Raw genomic sequence first — 20,878 nt, forward strand, 5'->3', positions numbered from 1 at the left:
CTCTTTCAAGTCAGGGTCAAAGAGTGTTTTCCCCTTGAAAGGAATGTCAAGCAATTTGTTCTTGGAAGACGCATCCGCTGCCCAAGATTTTAACCAAAGCGCTCTGCGCCACAATAGCAAACCCAGAATTTTTTCGCCGCTAACCTAGCCAATTGCAAGGTGGCGTCTAGGGTGAAAGAATTAGCCAATTTAAGAGCACGAATTCTGTCCATAATCTCCTCATAAGAAGAAGAATTACTAATAATCGCCTTTCCTAGCTCATCAAACTAGAAACACGCGGCTGCAGTGACAGGGACAATGCATGCAATTGGTTGTAGAAGGGAACCTTGCTGAACAAACATCTTTAGCAGACCTTCTAATTCTTTATCCATAGGATCTTGGAAAGCACAACTATCTTCTATGGGTATAGTGGCGCGCTTGTGTAGAGTAGAAACCGCCCCCTCGACCTTGGGGACTGTCTGCCATCAGTCCTTTCTGGGGTCGACTATAGGAAAACAATTTTATAAATATGGGGGGAGGTACTAAAGGTATACCGGGCCTGTCCCATTCTTTACTAACAATGTACGCCACCCGCTTGGATATAGGAAAAGCTTCGGGGGGCCCCGGGGCCTCTAAGAACTTTTCCATTTTACATAGTGGTTCTGGAATGACCAGATAATCACAATCATCCAAATTGGATAACACCTCCTTAAGCAGAGCGCGGAGATGTTCCAACTTAAATTTAAAAGTAATCACATCAGGTTCAGCTTGTTGAGAAATGTTTCCTGAATCTGAAATTTCTCCCTCAGACAAAACCTCCCTGGCCCCCTCAGACTGGTGTAGGGGCCCTTCAGAAACCATATCATCAGCGTTCTCATGCTCTACAGAATTTTCTAAAACAGAGCAGTCGCGCTTTCGCTGATAAGTGGGCATATTGGCTAAAATGTTTTTGATAGAATTATCCATTACAGCCGTTAAATGTTGCATAGTAAGGAGTATTGGCGCACTAGATGTACTAGGGGCCTCCTGTATGGGCAAGACTGGTGTAGACGAAGGAGGGGATGATGCAGTACCATGCTTACTCCCCTCACTTGAGGAATCATCTTGGGCATCATTTTTACTAAATTTTTTTATGACATAAAATACATATAGTTAAATGAGAAGGAACCTTGGTTTCCCCACAGTCAGAACACAATCTATCTGGTAGTTCAGACATGTTAAACAGGCATAAACTTGATAACAAAGCACAAAAAACGTTTTAAAATAAAACCGTTACTGTCACTTTAAATTTTAAACTAAACACACTTTATTACTGCAATTGCGAAAAAGTATGAAGGAATTGTTCAAAATTCACCAAAATTTCACCACAGTGTCTTAAAGCCTTAAAAGTATTGCACACCAAATTTGGAAGCTTTAACCCTTAAAATAACGGAACCGGAGCCGTTTTTATATTTAACCCCTTTACAGTCCCTGGAATCTGCTTTGCTGAGACCCAACCAAGCCCAAAGGGGAATACGATACCAAATGATGCCTTCAGAAAGACTTTTCTATGTATCAGAGCTCCACACACATGCAGCTGCATGCCATGCTGTCCTCAAAAACAAGTGCGCCATACCGGCGCGAAAATGAGGCTCTGACTATGATTAGGGAAAGCCCCTAAAGAATAAGGTGTCAAAAACAGTGCCTGCCGATATAATCATATCAAAATACCCAGAATAAATGATTCCTCAAGGCTAAATATGTGTTAATAATGAATCGATTTAGCCCAGAAAAAGTCTACAGTCTTAATAAGCCCTTGTGAAGCCCTTATTTACTATCTTAATAAACATGGCTTACCGGATCCCATAGGGAAAATGACAGCTTCCAGCATTACATCGTCTTGTTAGAATGTGTCATACCTCAAGCAGTAAGAGACTGCACACTGTTCCCCCAACTGAAGTTAATTGCTCTCAACAGTCCTGTGTGGAACAGCCATGGATTTTAGTTACGGTGCTAAAATCATTTTCCTCATACAAACAGAAATCTTCATCTCTTTTCTGTTTCTGAGTAAATAGTACATACCAGCACTATTTTAAAATAACAAACTCTTGATTGAATAATAAAAACTACAGTTAAACACTAAAAAACTCTAAGCCATCTCCGTGGAGATGTTGCCTGTACAACGGCAAAGAGAATGACTGGGGTAGGCGGAGCCTAGGAGGGATCATGTGACCAGCTTTGCTGGGCTCTTTGCCATTTCCTGTTGGGGAGGAGAATATCCCACAAGTAAGGATGACGCCGTGGACCGGACACACCTATGTTGGAGAAAACATCAGTGTAGACAGGAACCTCTAAATATTTGTCCATTTTACACAATTTCTCTGGAACTACAATAGGGTCACAATCATCCAGAGTAGCTAAAACCTCCCTGAGCAATAAACGGAGGTGCTCTAGCTTAAATTTAAATGCCGTCATATCTGAATCTGTCCGAGGGAACATCATTCCTGAATCAGAAATCTCTACCTCAGACAGCAAGTCCCTCACCCTTACCTCAGAACATTGTGAGGGAACATCGGATACGGCTACTAAAGAGTCAGAAGGCTCAGCATTTGTTCTTAACCCAGAGTTACTGCACTTCCCTTGCAACCCAGGCAGTTTAGCTAAAATTTCTGTGAGGGTAGTATTCATAACTGTCGCCATATCTTGCAAGGTGAAAGAATTAGACGCACTAGAGGTACTTGGCGTCACTTGTGCAGGCATTACTGGTTGTGACACTTGGGGAGAACTAGATGGCATAACCTGGTTTCCTTCTGTCTGAGAATCATCCAATGCCAAACTCTTGTAAGTCAAAATATGCTGTTTGCAATTTATAGACATATCAGTACATGTGGGACACATTCTAAGAGGGGGTTCCACAATGGCTTCTAAACATATTGAGCAAGGAGTTTCCTCAATGTCAGACATGTTGAACAGACTAGTAATGAGACAAGCAAGCTTGGAAAACACTTTATTCAGTGAAAAAAAAAAACAATTTAATAAACGGTACTGTGCCTTTAAGAGGAAAAAAAAATGCATAAACAAACTGCAAAACTGCTTAAAAATACCTCAAATTTCTTGAAATTTTTACAGCAGATCCCTTAAGCTTTAGTAAGATTGCACCACAAGCAAATTAAACAATTAACCCCCAAATATAGAAACCGGATTGACAAAGTGCCAAAAACCGGTAAAAACCCTGTCAGCACCTTGCCACAGCTCTGCTGTGGCGCCTACCTGCCCTTAGGAATTGGTAATGTGGGGATAAAAAGAAAACAACTGCGGAACTGAGGCGCAAAATTAGACCCCGCCCATCTCACTCAATGTTACTAAGGCCTCCAAAAAAACACACCAAGCGTTTTTACAGCCATGTGGGTTCTAAAACCCCCAAAAAGCCAAGTGTACCATCAATACAGTTGTCCCAAAAAGGATTATTAACATCACTCCCAGAACAGACAATCGTTTGCTAATATCATTCAAACTGAGTGTCAACCATACGTTTAGCCCTTTATGCAAGCTTAGTAATGCCACTATAAGTCTAGGATTACTGCTTACCCTTACCCTCATGGGGATACTGTCAGCCTTTCTGAAATATCACAGTCTCTCCAGAAAAAATGACTGAACATACCTCATTGCTGTATAGCAAGAAACCGTTCCTCATACTGAAGTTTTCCTGTACTCCTCAGCTTCTGTGGGAACAGCAGTTCACCTTAGTAACAAATGCTAAGATCGTCATCCTCTAGGCAGAAATCTTCATCCATCTCCTGCCTGAGAGTAAATAGTACACACCGGTACCATTTAAAAATAAACTCTTGCTTGAAGAAAAATAAAAAACTAACAGTTTATCACCTCTTTCACTTTACCCTTCCTGCTTAGAGCCGGCAAAGAGAATGACTGGGGGTGGAGTTAAGGGGGGGGGCTATATAGACAGCTCTGCTGTGGGTGCTCTCTTTGCCACTTCCTGTTAGGAAAGATAATATCCCACAAGTAAGGATGAAACCGTGGACTCGGTACATCTTGCAAAAGAAATTATGTAAGTGTATTAGAAAGTCATTTCACTATATACCAGTGATCAATTATAGGGAAATAAATTTAGATACTATCCAATGTATCAGTCCATAAGATGTGCTATTAGATTGATGGTTTTCTCACCTGAATGACAGCACTGAACCAGCACGTGTTTCCAACATTTTTCAGTCCAACGGGACAGTTATCCTGACGTTTTCGGTCATAGGGATTGGGAGAGTCACTCCAAACCTCTGGGTGAGTCCTTTTCAGACTTGCTTTGTTCTCTGCTATACTGGCTTCTAAAACCCTTATAAAAATAATACAATTTAAACACCAATGTTCCCTACGTAAAGGATCATAAAATACAGTAGTATTGCATAATCAACAAATGCAAAGTACAAAGGTAATACAAAAGCCCGTTCTTAAATTTTAAAATCAACAGTAGACTTTTTCCAGATAAATTAGATTTTTTTTCCCATTTGCCGGCCCTTTCAGCATGTGACAGCCATAAGCAAATCACAGACTAATATACATACACACTGAACTATTGCACATGTTTAGCTGGAGCTGGGGCCTAAGAAAGTGTGCTTATAAAAAGATTTTGCACAATTTAATAATATAGGTAAATTGGAAAGTTTTTTTTCCAATTGTGTGCTATCTGAATCATAAAATTAAAAAAAAAAAAATTAGTGTCCCCTTAATTCAAATAATTGAAAGAAGAATAAACAAAAAGCAAAAATGGAGCCCCAAGCACAAAACTAGAAATTATCACAAAAAAATACAAGCAATTTCTTTATCATTGTCCATATCCCTGCGTCATAATTACCAGTGAATAACCCTACCCCAAGGGAGTGCATAGAACTGACCACTCCCCTAGCTACCTGCATTAAGGTAACTCCCAAGCACCAAGGCTTCCTCTTCGACCAGTCCAAAATGGGAGACTAGGAGAAAGGGTGGGGAGCATGGTAATTATTCAGGGATTTAGGCCAATATTTAGAAATTGCTTGTATTTTTGGTGATAATTTCTAGTTATCTTAGATCTCACTGGTAATAAATTACCAGTGAATAGATTGTAAAGCAGTAACAATCACATAAAAGATGGGGGGGACGCACAAATATATGATAACATCGAAAAACAAAGTTCTGTGACCAGAAACAGTTAGGTGCATTGTTATGTTTGAGAAATGAACGTATGAAAAAACTAAAGCAAATCTCTTCTGGTATAATATCTGACTTAAAAGCCCAACTATACTAGTGAGATATACCCTAAGAATACCCAAAACTTACTCAACTTCCACCTATCGTCTCTGGAAATAACCATGCAGATCTAGAAAAACTATTAAGGGTATAACCTGCTAGAATCTAAGAAATTAATACAATATGATCTACCGCATGTAAAAATTGTGCCCTTTCATACCAAATATATATACCAAACCTTAGGCAAACTCCCCTCACATCCCTCTGACAAACACTGTATTCTAAGGGAAAAAAACAGACTTCAAAATACACTGAAGCCCATCATACTTTAATCACCTCCAAAGGAGGCAAAGTTTAAACTGAATATGAGTGAGGTGGGTGGGTGGGGTATTTATAGGCTTTGAGGTTTAGGAAACTTTGCCTCGTCCTGGTAGGAATGTATATCCCATATGTAACAAATTGTGGACTCTCAACACTTATATGAAAAAAATCTCCTGTAGATCTGGAGATAGGGATGAAAGACAAAATCTGATTGTGTAAAAATCTGGAACAATTCTATATAGTCAGGTTCAGAAACAAATAATACATAAACTTCAAAACAGGATTGATAATAGCCTTAGTGTAAGAGACCTCCAATAATGGTTTGAATTGTGTTACAAAAAGGCTAATAAAATAAATGAAGGTTCCAAAAAGGCAAAACTGTATTAAAAAGAAAGGATATAAGCCAAGAACTAATAGATACATTAAAGGGACCCTAAGCCCACTATACCAGAAATAGAAGAGACATCAGAAAACCTGCGTCAACAACCTATCATACTAGCAAGCGACAATCACGTGAAAATTCAAACAACTTGGAAAAACTATGAACTGTTGAAATATTGTACCAAACCTAACTAAAAAAGTGTCCAAAAGACAAACCTAGATTTAAGTCTTACTTCTTTCTACAAAAAAAGGATACAAATTACAGGAAGAGAAAACTGTAGCAAGATCTCCAAAAACCTTAAAGTGAAGGTAAACTTTGGTGAATAAAAGCCCGTTTTTTAAAAATACTATTAAAAACAGGGGCACTTTCATTCATCAAAGTTTACAAAGCAGCCCTTTTGTTAAAAAAATTCTTTTTTTCTTCTCACAGCTAGAGCAGCTTCCCCCACCTATAGATCCTTTATTCACACAACAGCAATAACTAATCCGGCTTCCTCCAATCACAGCATGGCCTCAGGCAATGACTACCCTGGGGGAAAGCTGTGATTGGAAGAAGCCTTAGCAGAAGTACCATTTGAGAAAAAGATCAACCAGCTGATAAAACCAAGAAACTGCTAGGGTGTCTATCAACTCCATGTGAAGATATCTCGATCTCAACCCATATGCAGGAATTGTGAGGTTTAGATGCAATTAAATATATCTCTGGAAGACCCCAGTGATGTATCAACTAGTAGAAAATCTCCTTATTGAGGGACCATTCCCTGAATGTAGAGTCTGATAAGAAGCCAAGCCTGAAGCACTCTGAAATCTCAAGGACTTGCAAGATATTTAGTGGAAGCCTCGCCTCTTAAGGTGACCAAACTCCCTGAGATCTCAAAGAGTCCACGACCACTCCCCATCCTGGCAAACTGGAGACTGACTGAACACCTGGTCCAACTGACTTGGCTGTTACAGGTCAGTGGATCTCCATTCCACTAACACAGCATGCAATGCTGTAGTGCATTGTCTCTTAACCGCGGTCCTCAAGTACCCTTAACAAGCCAGGTTTTCATTTAGCTGAACCAGTGCACAGGTGAAATAATCAGCTGATAGGTGAGAGAAGGTTAGTAACCATGGTGTTACTGATCAGCTGGTTACTTCACCTATGCACTGGTTCATCTATTATGAAAACCTGGCCTGTTTGGGGTACTTGAAGACCGAGGTTGAGAAACACTGCTCTAGTGGATCACAAAAACAAAAACATGCAAACAGAATGGCATCTAATGCTGCCAACCTCTTTCCTTGCCATTTCTATGATGAAGAAAAGAAAATACTGGGAGGATAAGGGAAATAGGATAGATAATTTGTTGTGGGGTTCCTTTGCCTCTCCCCTAGTGGCCAGGAGATGAATTCCCACTAGTAAGGAATTGTGTACTCTCGCCATCTAAGGAAACAAAAACTATTATTGTATAGGGTGAAACTAGGATGAAGCTGCACGAATATTTGAACTTATTTATTTTTTAGTTATTTTTTTTTTTTGGGGGGGGGGGGTACAAATTGCAGTTAAATATATACGAGTCCACAGACCTAATACCATTTTAATGACTAAAAAAAAAATGGAGGTCCCTAAAAGCAGTCATCGCATACTCGCTATTATAGCCCTGGAAATCTGCAGAGCTCTTACTATCAGCAGCGTGCTCGACATTAGGAGGTCAAACCTTTCTTCTTGATCTGTGCAAAATAAACTACAGTTGAAGCAGAGCTCTGCCTACCTCACACAAAACAGGTAGAAACTAAACATGTAAACACATCTTAGTGGCACGCAGACATATACCCAACCATATTGCCATAGTTCTATTAAATGAAAAATAACTTTAATTTAGTCTAAAAATAGCCAGTAGCATACCTGCTGATAGCTTGCTCCTCATCTGTGATTCCAGTCTCCCTAAACGTTCTATTGGATTCCTCTAAGCTGAGGGCAATGGCTCTCTGAAGATCATCTTTGTCATCCCCAGTCAAATCAATGACATCTATTAATGTAAAGTAAAATCAATTTGGTGTTCAAGTATTAAAAAGAAAAGACTGACAAATACATCTTATACTGGACAGCAAAACGATACTCCCTTCTTTAGGTGGAGCATTTAAGTAATTCAATTATCTATCTGTATATAAAATCTACAATGAGGATTAAATGCTGGAAGGCTATTTCAATGGGCTCTGCTCCTACTTACCCCTGCTGGGCCGATTTCTGTTACTGCATCTTGTTTACATAGACTTTCTTTAGCCAATACTGCAGTATTGATATTTTCAGTATAGGTGGTGGTTTAAACTAGCAAAAGCTATTTCAAATATCAAAATAAAGGATCTAACTGAAAAAAAATTCAATACACTTCAACAGGTAAGAAGGACCATCAATTACACATTCAATTTAAGAAAAAACTACACTACAATGTCCCTTTTAGCCCATTTAATTCCAGATATGCCTGATATAGCCAATACTTGAACTTTAAGGCAGTTACTACGGCGGTCTGATTTATACCCTTCATCCAAGAATTCCAGAAGAATAGCTACTGAAATATATGACACAGTATAAAAGTTAAAATTAAATGATTTTCTTGTTTTAAGTAACAATTTAAGTACATGATCTGACAAATTGCTTTAAAGATTCAAGTTTTGTTTAAAAAAAAAAGTGGATATTTAGAAAATATTTTGGTTTATTTCATATCTATTTAGCAAGTCAGTATTTACTTTTTTTGCACAATACTAAAAACATGAAATTGTTCATGTGATTTGTGATGTGGGCTGTAGTGTAATAAGAGAAACAAACTTAAAGACAAGAATCTGACATTCTAAAATCAAATTTCTCTTTGATGCAAGTTCCAAAAATGAATATTCCAGTGCCTTGAAAAACAGTTCCTTTTGTGCCTTTATAAAAGAGGAACGTGACTCACTTTTTTAGACTTACTATATACTAGGGAAAACAGAATTTATGTTTACCTGATAAATTTCTTTCTCCAACAGTGTGTCCGGTCCACGGCGTCATCCTTACTTGTGGGATATTCTCTTCCCCAACAGGAAATGGCAAAGAGCCCAGCAAAGCTGGTCACATGATCCCTCCTAGGCTCCGCCTACCCCAGTCATTCGACCGACGTTAAGGAGGAATATTTGCATAGGAGAAACCATATGGTACCGTGGTGACTGTAGTTAAAGAAAATAAATTATCAGACCTGATTAAAAAACCAGGGCGGGCCGTGGACCGGACACACCGTTGGAGAAAGAAATTTATCAGGTAAACATAAATTCTGTTTTCTCCAACATAGGTGTGTCCGGTCCACGGCGTCATCCTTACTTGTGGGAACCAATACCAAAGCTTTAGGACACGGATGAAGGGAGGGAGCAAATCAGGTCACCTAAATGGAAGGCACCACGGCTTGCAAAACCTTTCTCCCAAAAATAGCCTCAGAAGAAGCAAAAGTATCAAACTTGTAAAATTTGGTAAAAGTGTGCAGTGAAGACCAAGTCGCTGCCCTACATATCTGATCAACAGAAGCCTCGTTCTTGAAGGCCCATGTGGAAGCCACAGCCCTAGTGGAATGAGCTGTGATTCTTTCGGGAGGCTGCCGTCCGGCAGTCTCGTAAGCCAATCTGATGATGCTTTTAATCCAAAAAGAGAGAGAGGTAGAAGTTGCTTTTTGACCTCTCCTTTTACCTGAATAAACAACAAACAAGGAAGATGTTTGTCTAAAATCCTTTGTAGCATCTAAATAGAATTTTAGAGCGCGAACAACATCCAAATTGTGCAACAAACGTTCCTTCTTTGAAACTGGTTTTGGACACAGAGAAGGTACGATAATCTCCTGGTTAATGTTTTTGTTAGAAACAACTTTTGGAAGAAAACCAGGTTTAGTACGTAAAACCACCTTATCTGCATGGAACACCAGATAAGGAGGAGAACACTGCAGAGCAGATAATTCTGAGACTCTTCTAGCAGAAGAAATCGCAACTAAAAACAAAACTTTCCAAGATAATAACTTAATATCAACGGAATGTAAGGGTTCAAACGGAACCCCCTGAAGAACTGAAAGAACTAAATTGAGACTCCAAGGAGGAGTCAAAGGTTTGTAAACAGGCTTGATTCTAACCAGAGCCTGAACAAAGGCTTGAACATCTGGCACAGCTGCCAGCTTTTTGTGAAGTAATACCGACAAGGCAGAAATCTGTCCCTTCAGGGAACTAGCAGATAATCCTTTTTCCAATCCTTCTTGAAGGAAGGATAGAATCCTAGGAATCTTAACCTTGTCCCAAGGGAATCCTTTAGATTCACACCAACAGATATATTTTTTCCAAATTTTGTGGTAAATCTTTCTAGTTACAGGCTTTCTGGCCTGAACAAGAGTATCGATAACAGAATCTGAGAATCCTCGCTTCGATAAAATCAAGCGTTCAATCTCCAAGCAGTCAGCTGGAGTGAAACCAGATTCGGATGTTCGAACGGACCCTGAACAAGAAGGTCTCGTCTCAAAGGTAGCTTCCAAGGTGGAGCCGATGACATATTCACCAGATCTGCATACCAAGTCCTGCGTGGCCACGCAGGAGCTATCAAGATCACCGACGCCCTCTCCTGATTGATCCTGGCTACCAGCCTGGGGATGAGAGGAAATGGCGGGAACACATAAGCTAGTTTGAAGGTCCAAGGTGCTACTAGTGCATCCACTAGAGCCGCCTTGGGATCCCTGGATCTGGCCCCGTAGCAAGGAACTTTGAAGTTCTGACGAGAGGCCATCAGATCCATGTCTGGAATGCCCCACAGGTGAGTGACTTGGGCAAAGATTTCCGGATGGAGTTCCCACTCCCCCGGATGCAATGTCTGACGACTCAGAAAATCCGCTTCCCAATTTTCCACTCCTGGGATGTGGATAGCAGACAGGTGGCAGGAGTGAGACTCCGCCCATAGAATGATTTTGGTCACTTCTTCCATCGCTAGGGAACTCCTTGTTCCCCCCTGATGGTTGATGTACGCAACAGTTGTCATGTTGTCTGATTGAAACCGTATGAACTTGGTCCTCGCTAGCCGAGGCCAGGCCTTGAGAGCATTGAATATCGCTCTCAGTTCCAGAATATTTATCGGTAGAAGAGATTCTTCCCGAGACCAAAGACCCTGAGCTTTCAGGGATCCCCAGACCGCGCCCCAGCCCATCAGACTGGCGTCGGTCGTGACAATGACCCACTCTGGTCTGCGGAACGTCATCCCTTGAGACAGATTGTCCAGGGACAGCCACCAACGGAGTGAGTCTCTGGTCCTCTGATTTACTTGTATCTTCGGAGACAAGTCTGTATAGTCCCCATTCCACTGACTGAGCATGCACAGTTGTAATGGTCTTAGATGAATGCGCGCAAAAGGAACTATGTCCATCGCCGCTACCATCAACCCGATCACTTCCATGCACTGAGCTATGGAAGGAAGAGGAACGGAATGAAGTATCCGACAAGAGTCTAGAAGTTTTGTTTTTCTGGCCTCTGTTAGAAAGATCCTCATTTCTAAAGAGTCTATAATTGTTCCCAAGAAGGGAACCCTTGTTGACGGGGATAGAGAACTCTTTTCCACGTTCACTTTCCAGCCGTGAGATCTGAGAAAGGCCAGGACAATGTCCGTGTGAGCCTTTGCTTGAGGAAGGGACGACGCTTGAATCAGAATGTCGTCCAGGTAAGGTACTACTGCAATGCCCCTTGGTCTTAGCACCGCTAGAAGGGAGCCTAGTACCTTTGTGAAAATCCTTGGAGCAGTGGCTAATCCGAAAGGAAGCGCCACGAATTGGTAATGTTTGTCCAGGAATGCAAACCTTAGGAACCGATGATGTTCCTTGTGGATAGGAATATGTAGATACGCATCCTTTAAATCCACCGTGGTCATGAATTGACCCTCCTGGATGGAAGGAAGAATAGTTCGAATGGTTTCCATCTTGAAAGATGGAACCTTGAGAAACTTGTTTAAGATCTTGAGATCTAAGATTGGTCTGAACGTTCCCTCTTTTTTGGGAACTATGAACAGATTGGAGTAGAACCCCATCCCTTGTTCTCTTAGTGGAACAGGATGAATCACTCCCATTTTTAACAGGTCTTCTACACAATGTAAGAACGCCTGTCTTTTTATGTGGTCTGAAGACAACTGAGACCTGTGGAACCTCCCCCTTGGGGGAAGTCCCTTGAATTCCAGAAGATAACCCTGGGAGACTATTTCTAGCGCCCAAGGATCCAGAACATCTCTTGCCCAAGCCTGAGCGAAGAGAGAGAGTCTGCCCCCCACCAGATCCGGTCCCGGATCGGGGGCCAATATTTCATGCTGTCTTGGTAGCAGTGGCAGGCTTCTTGGCCTGCTTTCCCTTGTTCCAGCCTTGCATTGGTCTCCAAGCTGGCTTGGCTTGAGAAGTATTACCCTCTTGCTTAGAGGACGTAGCACTTTGGGCTGGTCCGTTTTTACGAAAGGGACGAAAATTAGGTCTATTTTTCGCCTTGAAAGGCCGATCCTGAGGAAGGGCGTGGCCCTTACCCCCAGTGATATCCGAGATAATCTCTTTCAAGTCAGGGCCAAACAGCGTTTTCCCCTTGAAAGGAATGTTTAGTAGCTTGTTCTTGGAAGACGCGTCAGCCGACCAAGATTTCAACCAAAGCGCTCTGCGCGCCACAATAGCAAACCCAGAATTCTTAGCCGCTAACCTAGCCAATTGCAAAGTGGCGTCTAGGGTGAAAGAATTAGCCAATTTGAGAGCATTGATCTGTCCATAATCTCCTCATAAGGAGGAGAATCACTATCGAGCGCCTTTATCAGTTCATCAAACCAGAAACATGCGGCTGTAGTGACAGGGACAATGCATGAAATTGGTTGTAGAAGGTAACCCTGCTGAACAAACATCTTTTTAAGCAAACCTTCTAATTTTTTATCCATAGGATCTTTGAAAGCGCAACTATCCTCTATGGGTATAGTGGTGCGTTTGTTTAAAGTAGAAACCGCTCCCTCGACCTTGGGGACTGTCTGCCATAAGTCCTTTCTGGGGTCGACCATAGGAAACAATTTTTTAAATATGGGGGGAGGGACGAAAGGAATACCGGGCCTTTCCCATTCTTTATTAACAATGTCCGCCACCCGCTTGGGTATAGGAAAAGCTTCTGGGAGCTCCGGCACCTCTAGGAACTTGTCCATTTTACATAGTTTCTCTGGGATGACCAACTTTTCACAATCATCCAGAGTGGATAATACCTCCTTAAGCAGAATGCGGAGATGTTCCAACTTAAATTTAAATGCAATTACATCAGGTTCAGCCTGTTGAGAAATGTTCCCTGAATCAGTAATTTCTCCCTCAGACAAAACCTCCCTGGCCCCCTCAGATTGGGTTAGGGGCCCTTCAGAGATATTAATATCAGCGTCGTCATGCTCTTCAGTAACTAAAACAGAGCAGCCACGCTTACGCTGACAAGGGTTCATTTTGGCTAAAATGTTTTTGACAGAATTATCCATTACAGCCGTTAATTGTTGCATAGTAAGCAGTATTGGCGCGCTAGATGTACTAGGGGCCTCCTGAGTGGGCAAGACTCGTGTAGACGAAGGAGGGAATGATGCAGTACCATGCTTACTCCCCTCACTTGAGGAATCATCTTGGGCATCATTGTCATTATCACATAAATCACATTTATTTAAATGAACAGGAATTCTGGCTTCCCCACATTCAGAACACAGTCTATCTGGTAGTTCAGACATGTTAAACAGGCATAAACTTGATAATAAAGTACAAAAAACGTTTTAAAATAAAACCGTTACTGTCACTTTAAATTTTAAACTGAACACACTTTATTACTGCAATTGCGAAAAAACATGAAGGAATTGTACAAAATTCACCAAATTTTCACCACAGTGTCTTAAAGCCTTAAAAGTATTGCACCCCAAATTTGGAAGCTTTAACCCATAAAATAACGGAACCGGAGCCGTTTTAACACTTTAACCCCTTTACAGTCCCTGGTATCTGCTTTGCTGAGACCCAACCAAGCCCAAAGGGGAATACGATACCAAATGACGCCTTCAGAAAGTCTTTTCTAAGTATCAGAGCTCCTCTCACATGCGACTGCATGCCATGCCTCTCAAAAACAAGTGCGCCACACCGGCGCGAAAATGAGGCTCTGCTTATGCTTTGGGAAAGCCCCAGAGAAATAAGGTGTCTAATACAGTGCCTGCCGATATTATAATATCAATAAAACCCAGATAAAATGATTCCTCAAAGCTAAATATGTTTTAAAACTGAATCGATTTAGCCCAGAAAAGTCTACAATCTTAATAAGCCCTTGTGAAGCCCTTATTTACCATCGTAATAAACATGGCTTACCGGATCCCATAGGGAAAAATGACAGCTTCCAGCATTACATCGTCTTGTTAGAATGTGTCATACCTCAAGCAGCAAGAGACTGCACACTGTTCCCCCAACTGAAGTTAATTGCTCTCAACAGTCCTGTGTGGAACAGCCATGGATTTTAGTTACGGTGCTAAAATCATTTTCCTCATACAAACAGAAATCTTCATCTCTTTTCTGTTTCTGAGTAAATAGTACATACCAGCACTATTTTAAAATAACAAACTCTTGATTGAATAATAAAAACTACAGTTAAACACTAAAAAACTCTAAGCCATCTCCGTGGAGATGTTGCCTGTACAACGGCAAAGAGAATGACTAGGGTAGGCGGAGCCTAGGAGGGATCATGTGACCAGCTTTGCTGGGCTCTTTGCCATTTCCTGTTGGGGAAGAGAATATCCCACAAGTAAGGATGACGCCGTGGACCGGACACACCTATGTTGGAGAAATAAACCCCTTTATCCAGCCAAAGCAATCACTCTTGGCATTTCTAATATTTTGATATTGATATATAAACAACACCAGAACACTTAAGGCACACTCTGCTTTCTATGAGGGGTAACTACTCTCTGCCAGCCACCTGATAGAGCTATATTTTTGTTTTCCTATCAGAAAGTAAATTTAGTTGTTGGAAATAGTTGTGTGAAAGTGTGTGTGTGATTATATATATATATATATATTTTATATATATATATATATATATATATATATATATATATATATATATATATATATATATATATATATATATATATATATATATATATATATATATATACTCGGCAGTACCCAAAAAACATCCTAACCTCTTGAGAGATAATGACTACTCCTCCTTCTGATGTGTGAATATTGAGGTTTTTTCTACACTAAAGGTTTTATCAAATAGTTCAACTAATAACTGCATTGGCTTTAATTCATTCTGTTTGTCATCTTGTACTTATAGGTCCTGTGGAATTGAACTGTTAAAGCTGTATTTCTTAACTCCAGTCCTTAAGTAACCCCAATAGACTAGATTTTCATCATATCTTGAACTAGACTAGAGCATAGGTGAAATAATCAGCTGATCAGTAACTATGGTTACTAACCTGCTTTCACCCATCAGCGGATTATTTCACCTCTGCTCAAGTTTAGATATCATGAAAATCTGGTTGGTTAGGGGCTTTTGAGGACTAGAGTTGAGAAACACTCTGTTAAATGGTTCTTATAGCAGAAGGATTACACGGCTCAATTCATTAGAGAATGACACTAACACTAGTGATTCACAAAGATTTAAACTACCCCTTGGGAACTGAAGACAACTGCTGGTCCAGAGCTGAAAATACCGCTGCTAAATTGGTCAGCTGCAAATTAGAGTTATTTTTCTACTAAGATGGCCCTTTACAAAGTGTCTTGTAAAAAACGTTAAGAGATTTCAAAGCTCAACATCTTCATAATGAAATGAATTATGGCCCAGCGGTTTGTTTTTAAATAATAAAATAAAAAAAGGATGTATGACCTAGTGAAACTAGGAATAATCAATATGAATTATAGAACTTTTGAGTCTCAGTCTTCAAAATAAGGCTATTGAAATTATATTGCAAATTATATTGCACAACAACAAATTTAAATTCTAGCAGCAAACTACTAACTATATTATGGAAATATAACCTAATTTAACGGACATAAATCAACAAAACAACTTATTATTATCATTTATTAGTTGATCTTGAGTTCTACCCTTTTATTCCTCTGCAGATCAGTTACTACAGCAGTAAAGCCTTGTCATTCAGCTTATGAGCTCCTGCAGCGTGTCTCAGGTCACGACAAGACGCCGCAGATTCTTATAGGCTGAATAAACTAGCAATAAGATCAGCGGGAAAAGGTGTAAAAATAAACAGCTTAGTTATATATAAACATACTGTGAAATAACCTATTTTTTTTAAAAAAATGTATAGGACAGGAATTTCACAAAAGCAGTAATGAGGTAGATCATGTGTGGACTGGAGAATCATTAACCCAAAAAGGCTTTAAAGTTGCCATAGAAAAATGGACTTCATTAAATGTAAAATTAATCATGCTAATAACAGAGCGCTATTGCGCACACAGTTATCTGATACGGAATGACAATCTTTTAAAGGAAGACAAGTATTGCCTCTTTGCAAAGCAAATTTTTTTTGGCAAACATTACATTTCTGTAGAAAATACTAGTGGAAATATCTACACAAAAATGCGTTATATTTTAAAGGGATATTCCAGTCATAATTTAAATGCACATAGATGAATTACATCTTTCAAGAGAAACATATTTGCAATATACATGTACTGGCAAAAAACATAATTTATGCTTACCTGATAAATTTATTTCTCTTGTAGTGTATCCAGTCCACGGATCATCCATTACTTGTGGGATATTCTCCTTCCCAACAGGAAGTTGCAAGAGGATCACCCACAGCAGAGCTGCTATATAGCTCCTCCCCTCACTGCCATATCCAGTCATTCGACCGAAACAAGACGAGAAAGGAGAAACCATAGGGTGCAGTGGTGACTGTAGTTTAATTAAAATTTAGACCTGCCTTAAAAAGGACAGGGCGGGCCGTGGACTGGATACACTACAAGAGAAATAAATTTATCAGGTAAGCATAAATTATGTTTTCTCTTGTTAAGTGTATCCAGTCCACGTATCATCCATTACTTGTGGGATACCAATACCAAAGCTAAAGTACACGGATGATGGGAGGGACAAGGCAGGAACTTAAACGGAAGGAACCACTGCCTGTAGAACCTTTCTCCCAAAAACAGCCTCCGAAGAAGCAAAAGTGTCAAATTTGTAAAATTTTGAAAAGGTGTGAAGCGAAGACCAAGTCGCAGCCTTGCAAATCTGTTCAACAGAGGCCTCATTTTTAAAGGCCCAGGTGGAAGCCACAGCTCTAGTAGAATGAGCTGTAATCCTTTCAGGGGGCTGCTGTCCAGCAGTCTCATAGGCTAAGCGTATTATGCTCCAAAGCCAAAAGGAGAGAGAGGTTGCCGAAGCTTTTTGACCTCTCCTCTGTCCAGAGTAAATGACAAACAGGGCAGATGTTTGACGAAAATCTTTAGTAGCCTGTAAGTAAAACTTCAAGGCACGGACGACGTCCAGATTATGCAAAAGACGTTCCTTCTTTGAAGAAGGATTAGGACACAATGATGGAACAACAATCTCTTGATTGATATTCCTGTTAGAAACCACCTTAGGCAAAAACCCAGGTTTGGTACGCAGAACTACCTTGTCTGAATGAAAAATCAGATAAGGAGAATCACAATGTAAGGCAGATAACTCAGAGACTCTTCGAGCCGAGGAAATAGCCATCAAAAACAGAACTTTCCAAGATAAAAGTTTAATATCAATGGAATGAAGGGGTTCAAACGGAACTCCCTGAAGAACTTTAAGAACCAAGTTTAAGCTCCACGGGGGAGCAACAGTTTTAAACACAGGCTTAATCCTAACCAAAGCCTGACAAAATGCCTGGACGTCTGGAACTTCTGCCACACGCTTGTGCAAAAGGACAGAGCAGAGATCTGTCCTTTTAAAGAACTAGCTGATAAGCCTTTGTCCAAACCCTCTTGGAGAAAGGACAATATCTTAGGAATCCTAACCTTACTCCATGAGTAACTCTTGGATTCACACCAATAAAGATATTTACGCCATATCTTATGGTAGAATTTCCTGGTGACAGGCTTCCGAGCCTGTATTAAGGTATCAATGACTGACTCGGAGAAGCCACGCCTTGATAGAATCAAGCGTTCAATCTCCATGCAGTCAGTCTCAGAGAAATTAGATTTGGATGATTGAAAGGACCTTGTATTAGAAGGTCCTGCCTCAGAGGCAGAGTTCATGGTGGAAGAGATGACATGTCCACTAGGTCTGCATACCAGGTCCTGCGTGGCCACGCAGGCGCTATCAGAATCACCGATGCTCTCTCCTGTTTGATTTTGGCAATCAGTCGAGGGAGCAGAGGAAACGGTGGAAACACATAGGCCAGGTTGAAGAACCAAGGAGCTGCTAGAGCATCTATCAGCGTTGCTCCCGGGTCCCTGGACCTGGATCCGTAACAAGGAAGCTTGGCGTTCTGGCAAAACGCCATGAGATCCAGTTCTGGTTTGCCCCAACGATGGACCAGTTGAGCAAACACCTCCGGATGGAGTTCCCACTCCCCCGGATGAAAAGTCTGACGACTTAGAAAATCCGTCTCACAGTTCTCTACGTCTGGGATGTGGATCGCTGACAGGTGGCAAGAGTGAGACTCTGCCCAGCGAATTATCTTTGAGACTTCTAACATCGCTAGGGAACTCCTGGTTCCCCCTTGATGGTTGATGTAAGCCACAGTCGTGATGTTGTCCGACTGAAATCTGATGAACCTCAGTGTTGCTGAGGCCAAGCTAGAAGAGCATTGAATATTGCTCTTAACTCCAGAATATTTATTGGGAGGAGTTTCTCCTCCTGAGTCCACGATCCCTGAGCCTTCAGGGAGTTCCAGACTGCGCCCCAACCTAGAAGGCTGGTATCTGTTGTTACAATCGTCCAATCTGGCCTGCGAAAGGTCATACCCTTGGACAGATGGACCCGAGAAAGCCACCAGAGAATAGAATCTCTGGTCTCTTGATCCAGACTTAGTAGAGGGGACAAATCTGAGTAATCCCCATTCCACTGACTTAGCATGCATAATTGCAGCGGTCTGAGATGCAGGCGCGCAAATGGCACTATGTCCATTGCCGCTACCATTAAGCCGATTACTTCCATGCACTGAGCCACTGACGGGCGTTGAATGGAATGAAGGACACGGCAAGCATTTAGAAGTTTTGATAACCTGGACTCCGTCAGGTAAATTTTCATCTCTACAGAATATATAAGAGTCCCTAGGAAGGAGACTCTTGTGAGTGGTGATAGAGAACTCTTTTCCACGTTCACTTTCCACCCATGCGACCTCAGAAATGCCAGAACTATCTCTGTATGAGACTTGGCAATTTGAAAGCTTGACGCCTGTATCAGGATGTCGTCTAGATACGGAGCCACCGCTATGCCTCGCGGTCTTAGAACCGCCAGAAGTGAGCCCAGAACCGTTGTAAAAATTCTTGGGGCAGTGGCCAACCCGAAGGGAAGAGCTACAAATTGGTAATGCCTGTCTAGAAAGGCAAACCTTAGGAACCGATGATGTTATGTCTCAGTTAGAAATCAAAGAATATTTCCTTTTGAAAAAAGGTTTGTTGCTCTTTTTTGTTCTAAACAGATAATCACAGCTTAAAATTACCTGAATGGACAAGGTGAGACATTTATATGAAATCTTTGATGGTAATAAAATGATTGATTTAGTAGGAGACAGTAACTCAGAATAAAGGCAGAGAGTTCACTCAATAGTGAATGATAATCCAAGTTTAAGTTCAGAGTGGCAACCTTCCAGTGTTCACGCACACACACACAATCACACTAAAATATGTACAAATACCAAACAACCAATCTTGCAATATGAGGCAGTGTATAACAGGTTAACTTGTGATAGAAGCTTTGAGTGGTGAATCTGATAATCCACTTTAACACAGATAACCTAGACAAACACTTTATGAGAAGTTCAGGCTGATCCGGTTAATGCAAGAGATATAGCAGATAGATTACTGATTATGAGTATATGGGTAACATCTCAAATATAGGCACTTTAAGTGAGCATACGATACCGGTAACCAGTTTGTGAGAGGAGATCCCGGAGATGTGACCGCCGTTAGCTATCAGCGTGGCGTGTGTGTGCGGCTTAGTTCCGGGACGCGGAGACAGGTAGATCCGGATGCGTAGGAATCTGATCTAAAAGAAGACAGGTATCCGGAGAGGAAATCCTGCAATGCTTCAGATAGAAGGTAGTTCAGACTTATAGCAAAAATGACCTGATAGATGAAAAAAGTAAGAGCAACAAGTAGTAGCTGAATAACTTCAATCTTCAGGCAAGGACTGTTTGATAGAGCTTGCCTAATATAGGGAGGATCATGTGATGGGAGGGAATAGCCCTTAAAGGGATATCACATTTCCCCCTCGTCAAGGGATCACCCCTGGGGATCCTAAATGAGGCTTTCAAGGATAACGGAGATGAAAATTTCTAAGTAAACGGGGAGCATGAATATCCGAAAAGAGTTGCCAGGAATTGTCCTCGGGTCCATAACCCTTCCACTTTACAAGATATTCCAGTTTAGACCTTCGTATTCTAGAATCATGAATAGATTGAACCTCAAATTCTTCCTGGTCTTTAACTAGAATAGGAGGTGGTCGGAGTTGAACAACATCGGTAGAATCAACAATATAAGGTTTAAGTAGTGAAATATGAAACGTGGGATGTATTTTATAGGACTCGGGTAGAATCAATCTAACAGCATTGGGATTTATAATCTTGTCAATCTCAAAAGGTCCAAGAAATTGATTGGCCAATTTTTTACAAGGAACTTGTAACTTGAGGTTTTTTACAGATAATAAAACTTTATCTCCAATCTGATAGTGTGGACTTGATCTATGATGTTGATCATAGTATTGTTTTTGATACGCCTTTGCGTTTGACAAATGAACCTTTAAAATATCTAATCTGTCCTGTAGGTTAGATGTGAATTCCTGG

At 40.8% G+C, this 20,878-nt stretch overlaps 1 protein-coding gene across 2 annotated transcripts in view; it reads right to left on the reverse strand.

Annotated features, from left to right (window-relative positions):
• The window catches only part of USP25 (ubiquitin specific peptidase 25), a 458,760-nt gene that overhangs the window by 345,098 nt on the left and 92,784 nt on the right, over positions 1–20,878 (reverse strand). For both annotated transcript variants that reach the window (XM_053706014.1, XM_053706013.1), the window contains exons 4-5: positions 7,784–7,907; positions 4,144–4,306 (exon numbers count right to left, since the gene is read on the reverse strand). In XM_053706014.1, the coding sequence (XP_053561989.1) occupies positions 4,144–4,306; positions 7,784–7,907 (287 nt within the window). The remainder of the gene's footprint in view (positions 1–4,143; positions 4,307–7,783; positions 7,908–20,878) is intronic.

Source organism: Bombina bombina, chromosome 3 (genome assembly GCF_027579735.1).
Source record: "Bombina bombina isolate aBomBom1 chromosome 3, aBomBom1.pri, whole genome shotgun sequence".
In the NCBI taxonomy this organism is placed as follows: Eukaryota; Metazoa; Chordata; class Amphibia; order Anura; family Bombinatoridae; genus Bombina; species Bombina bombina.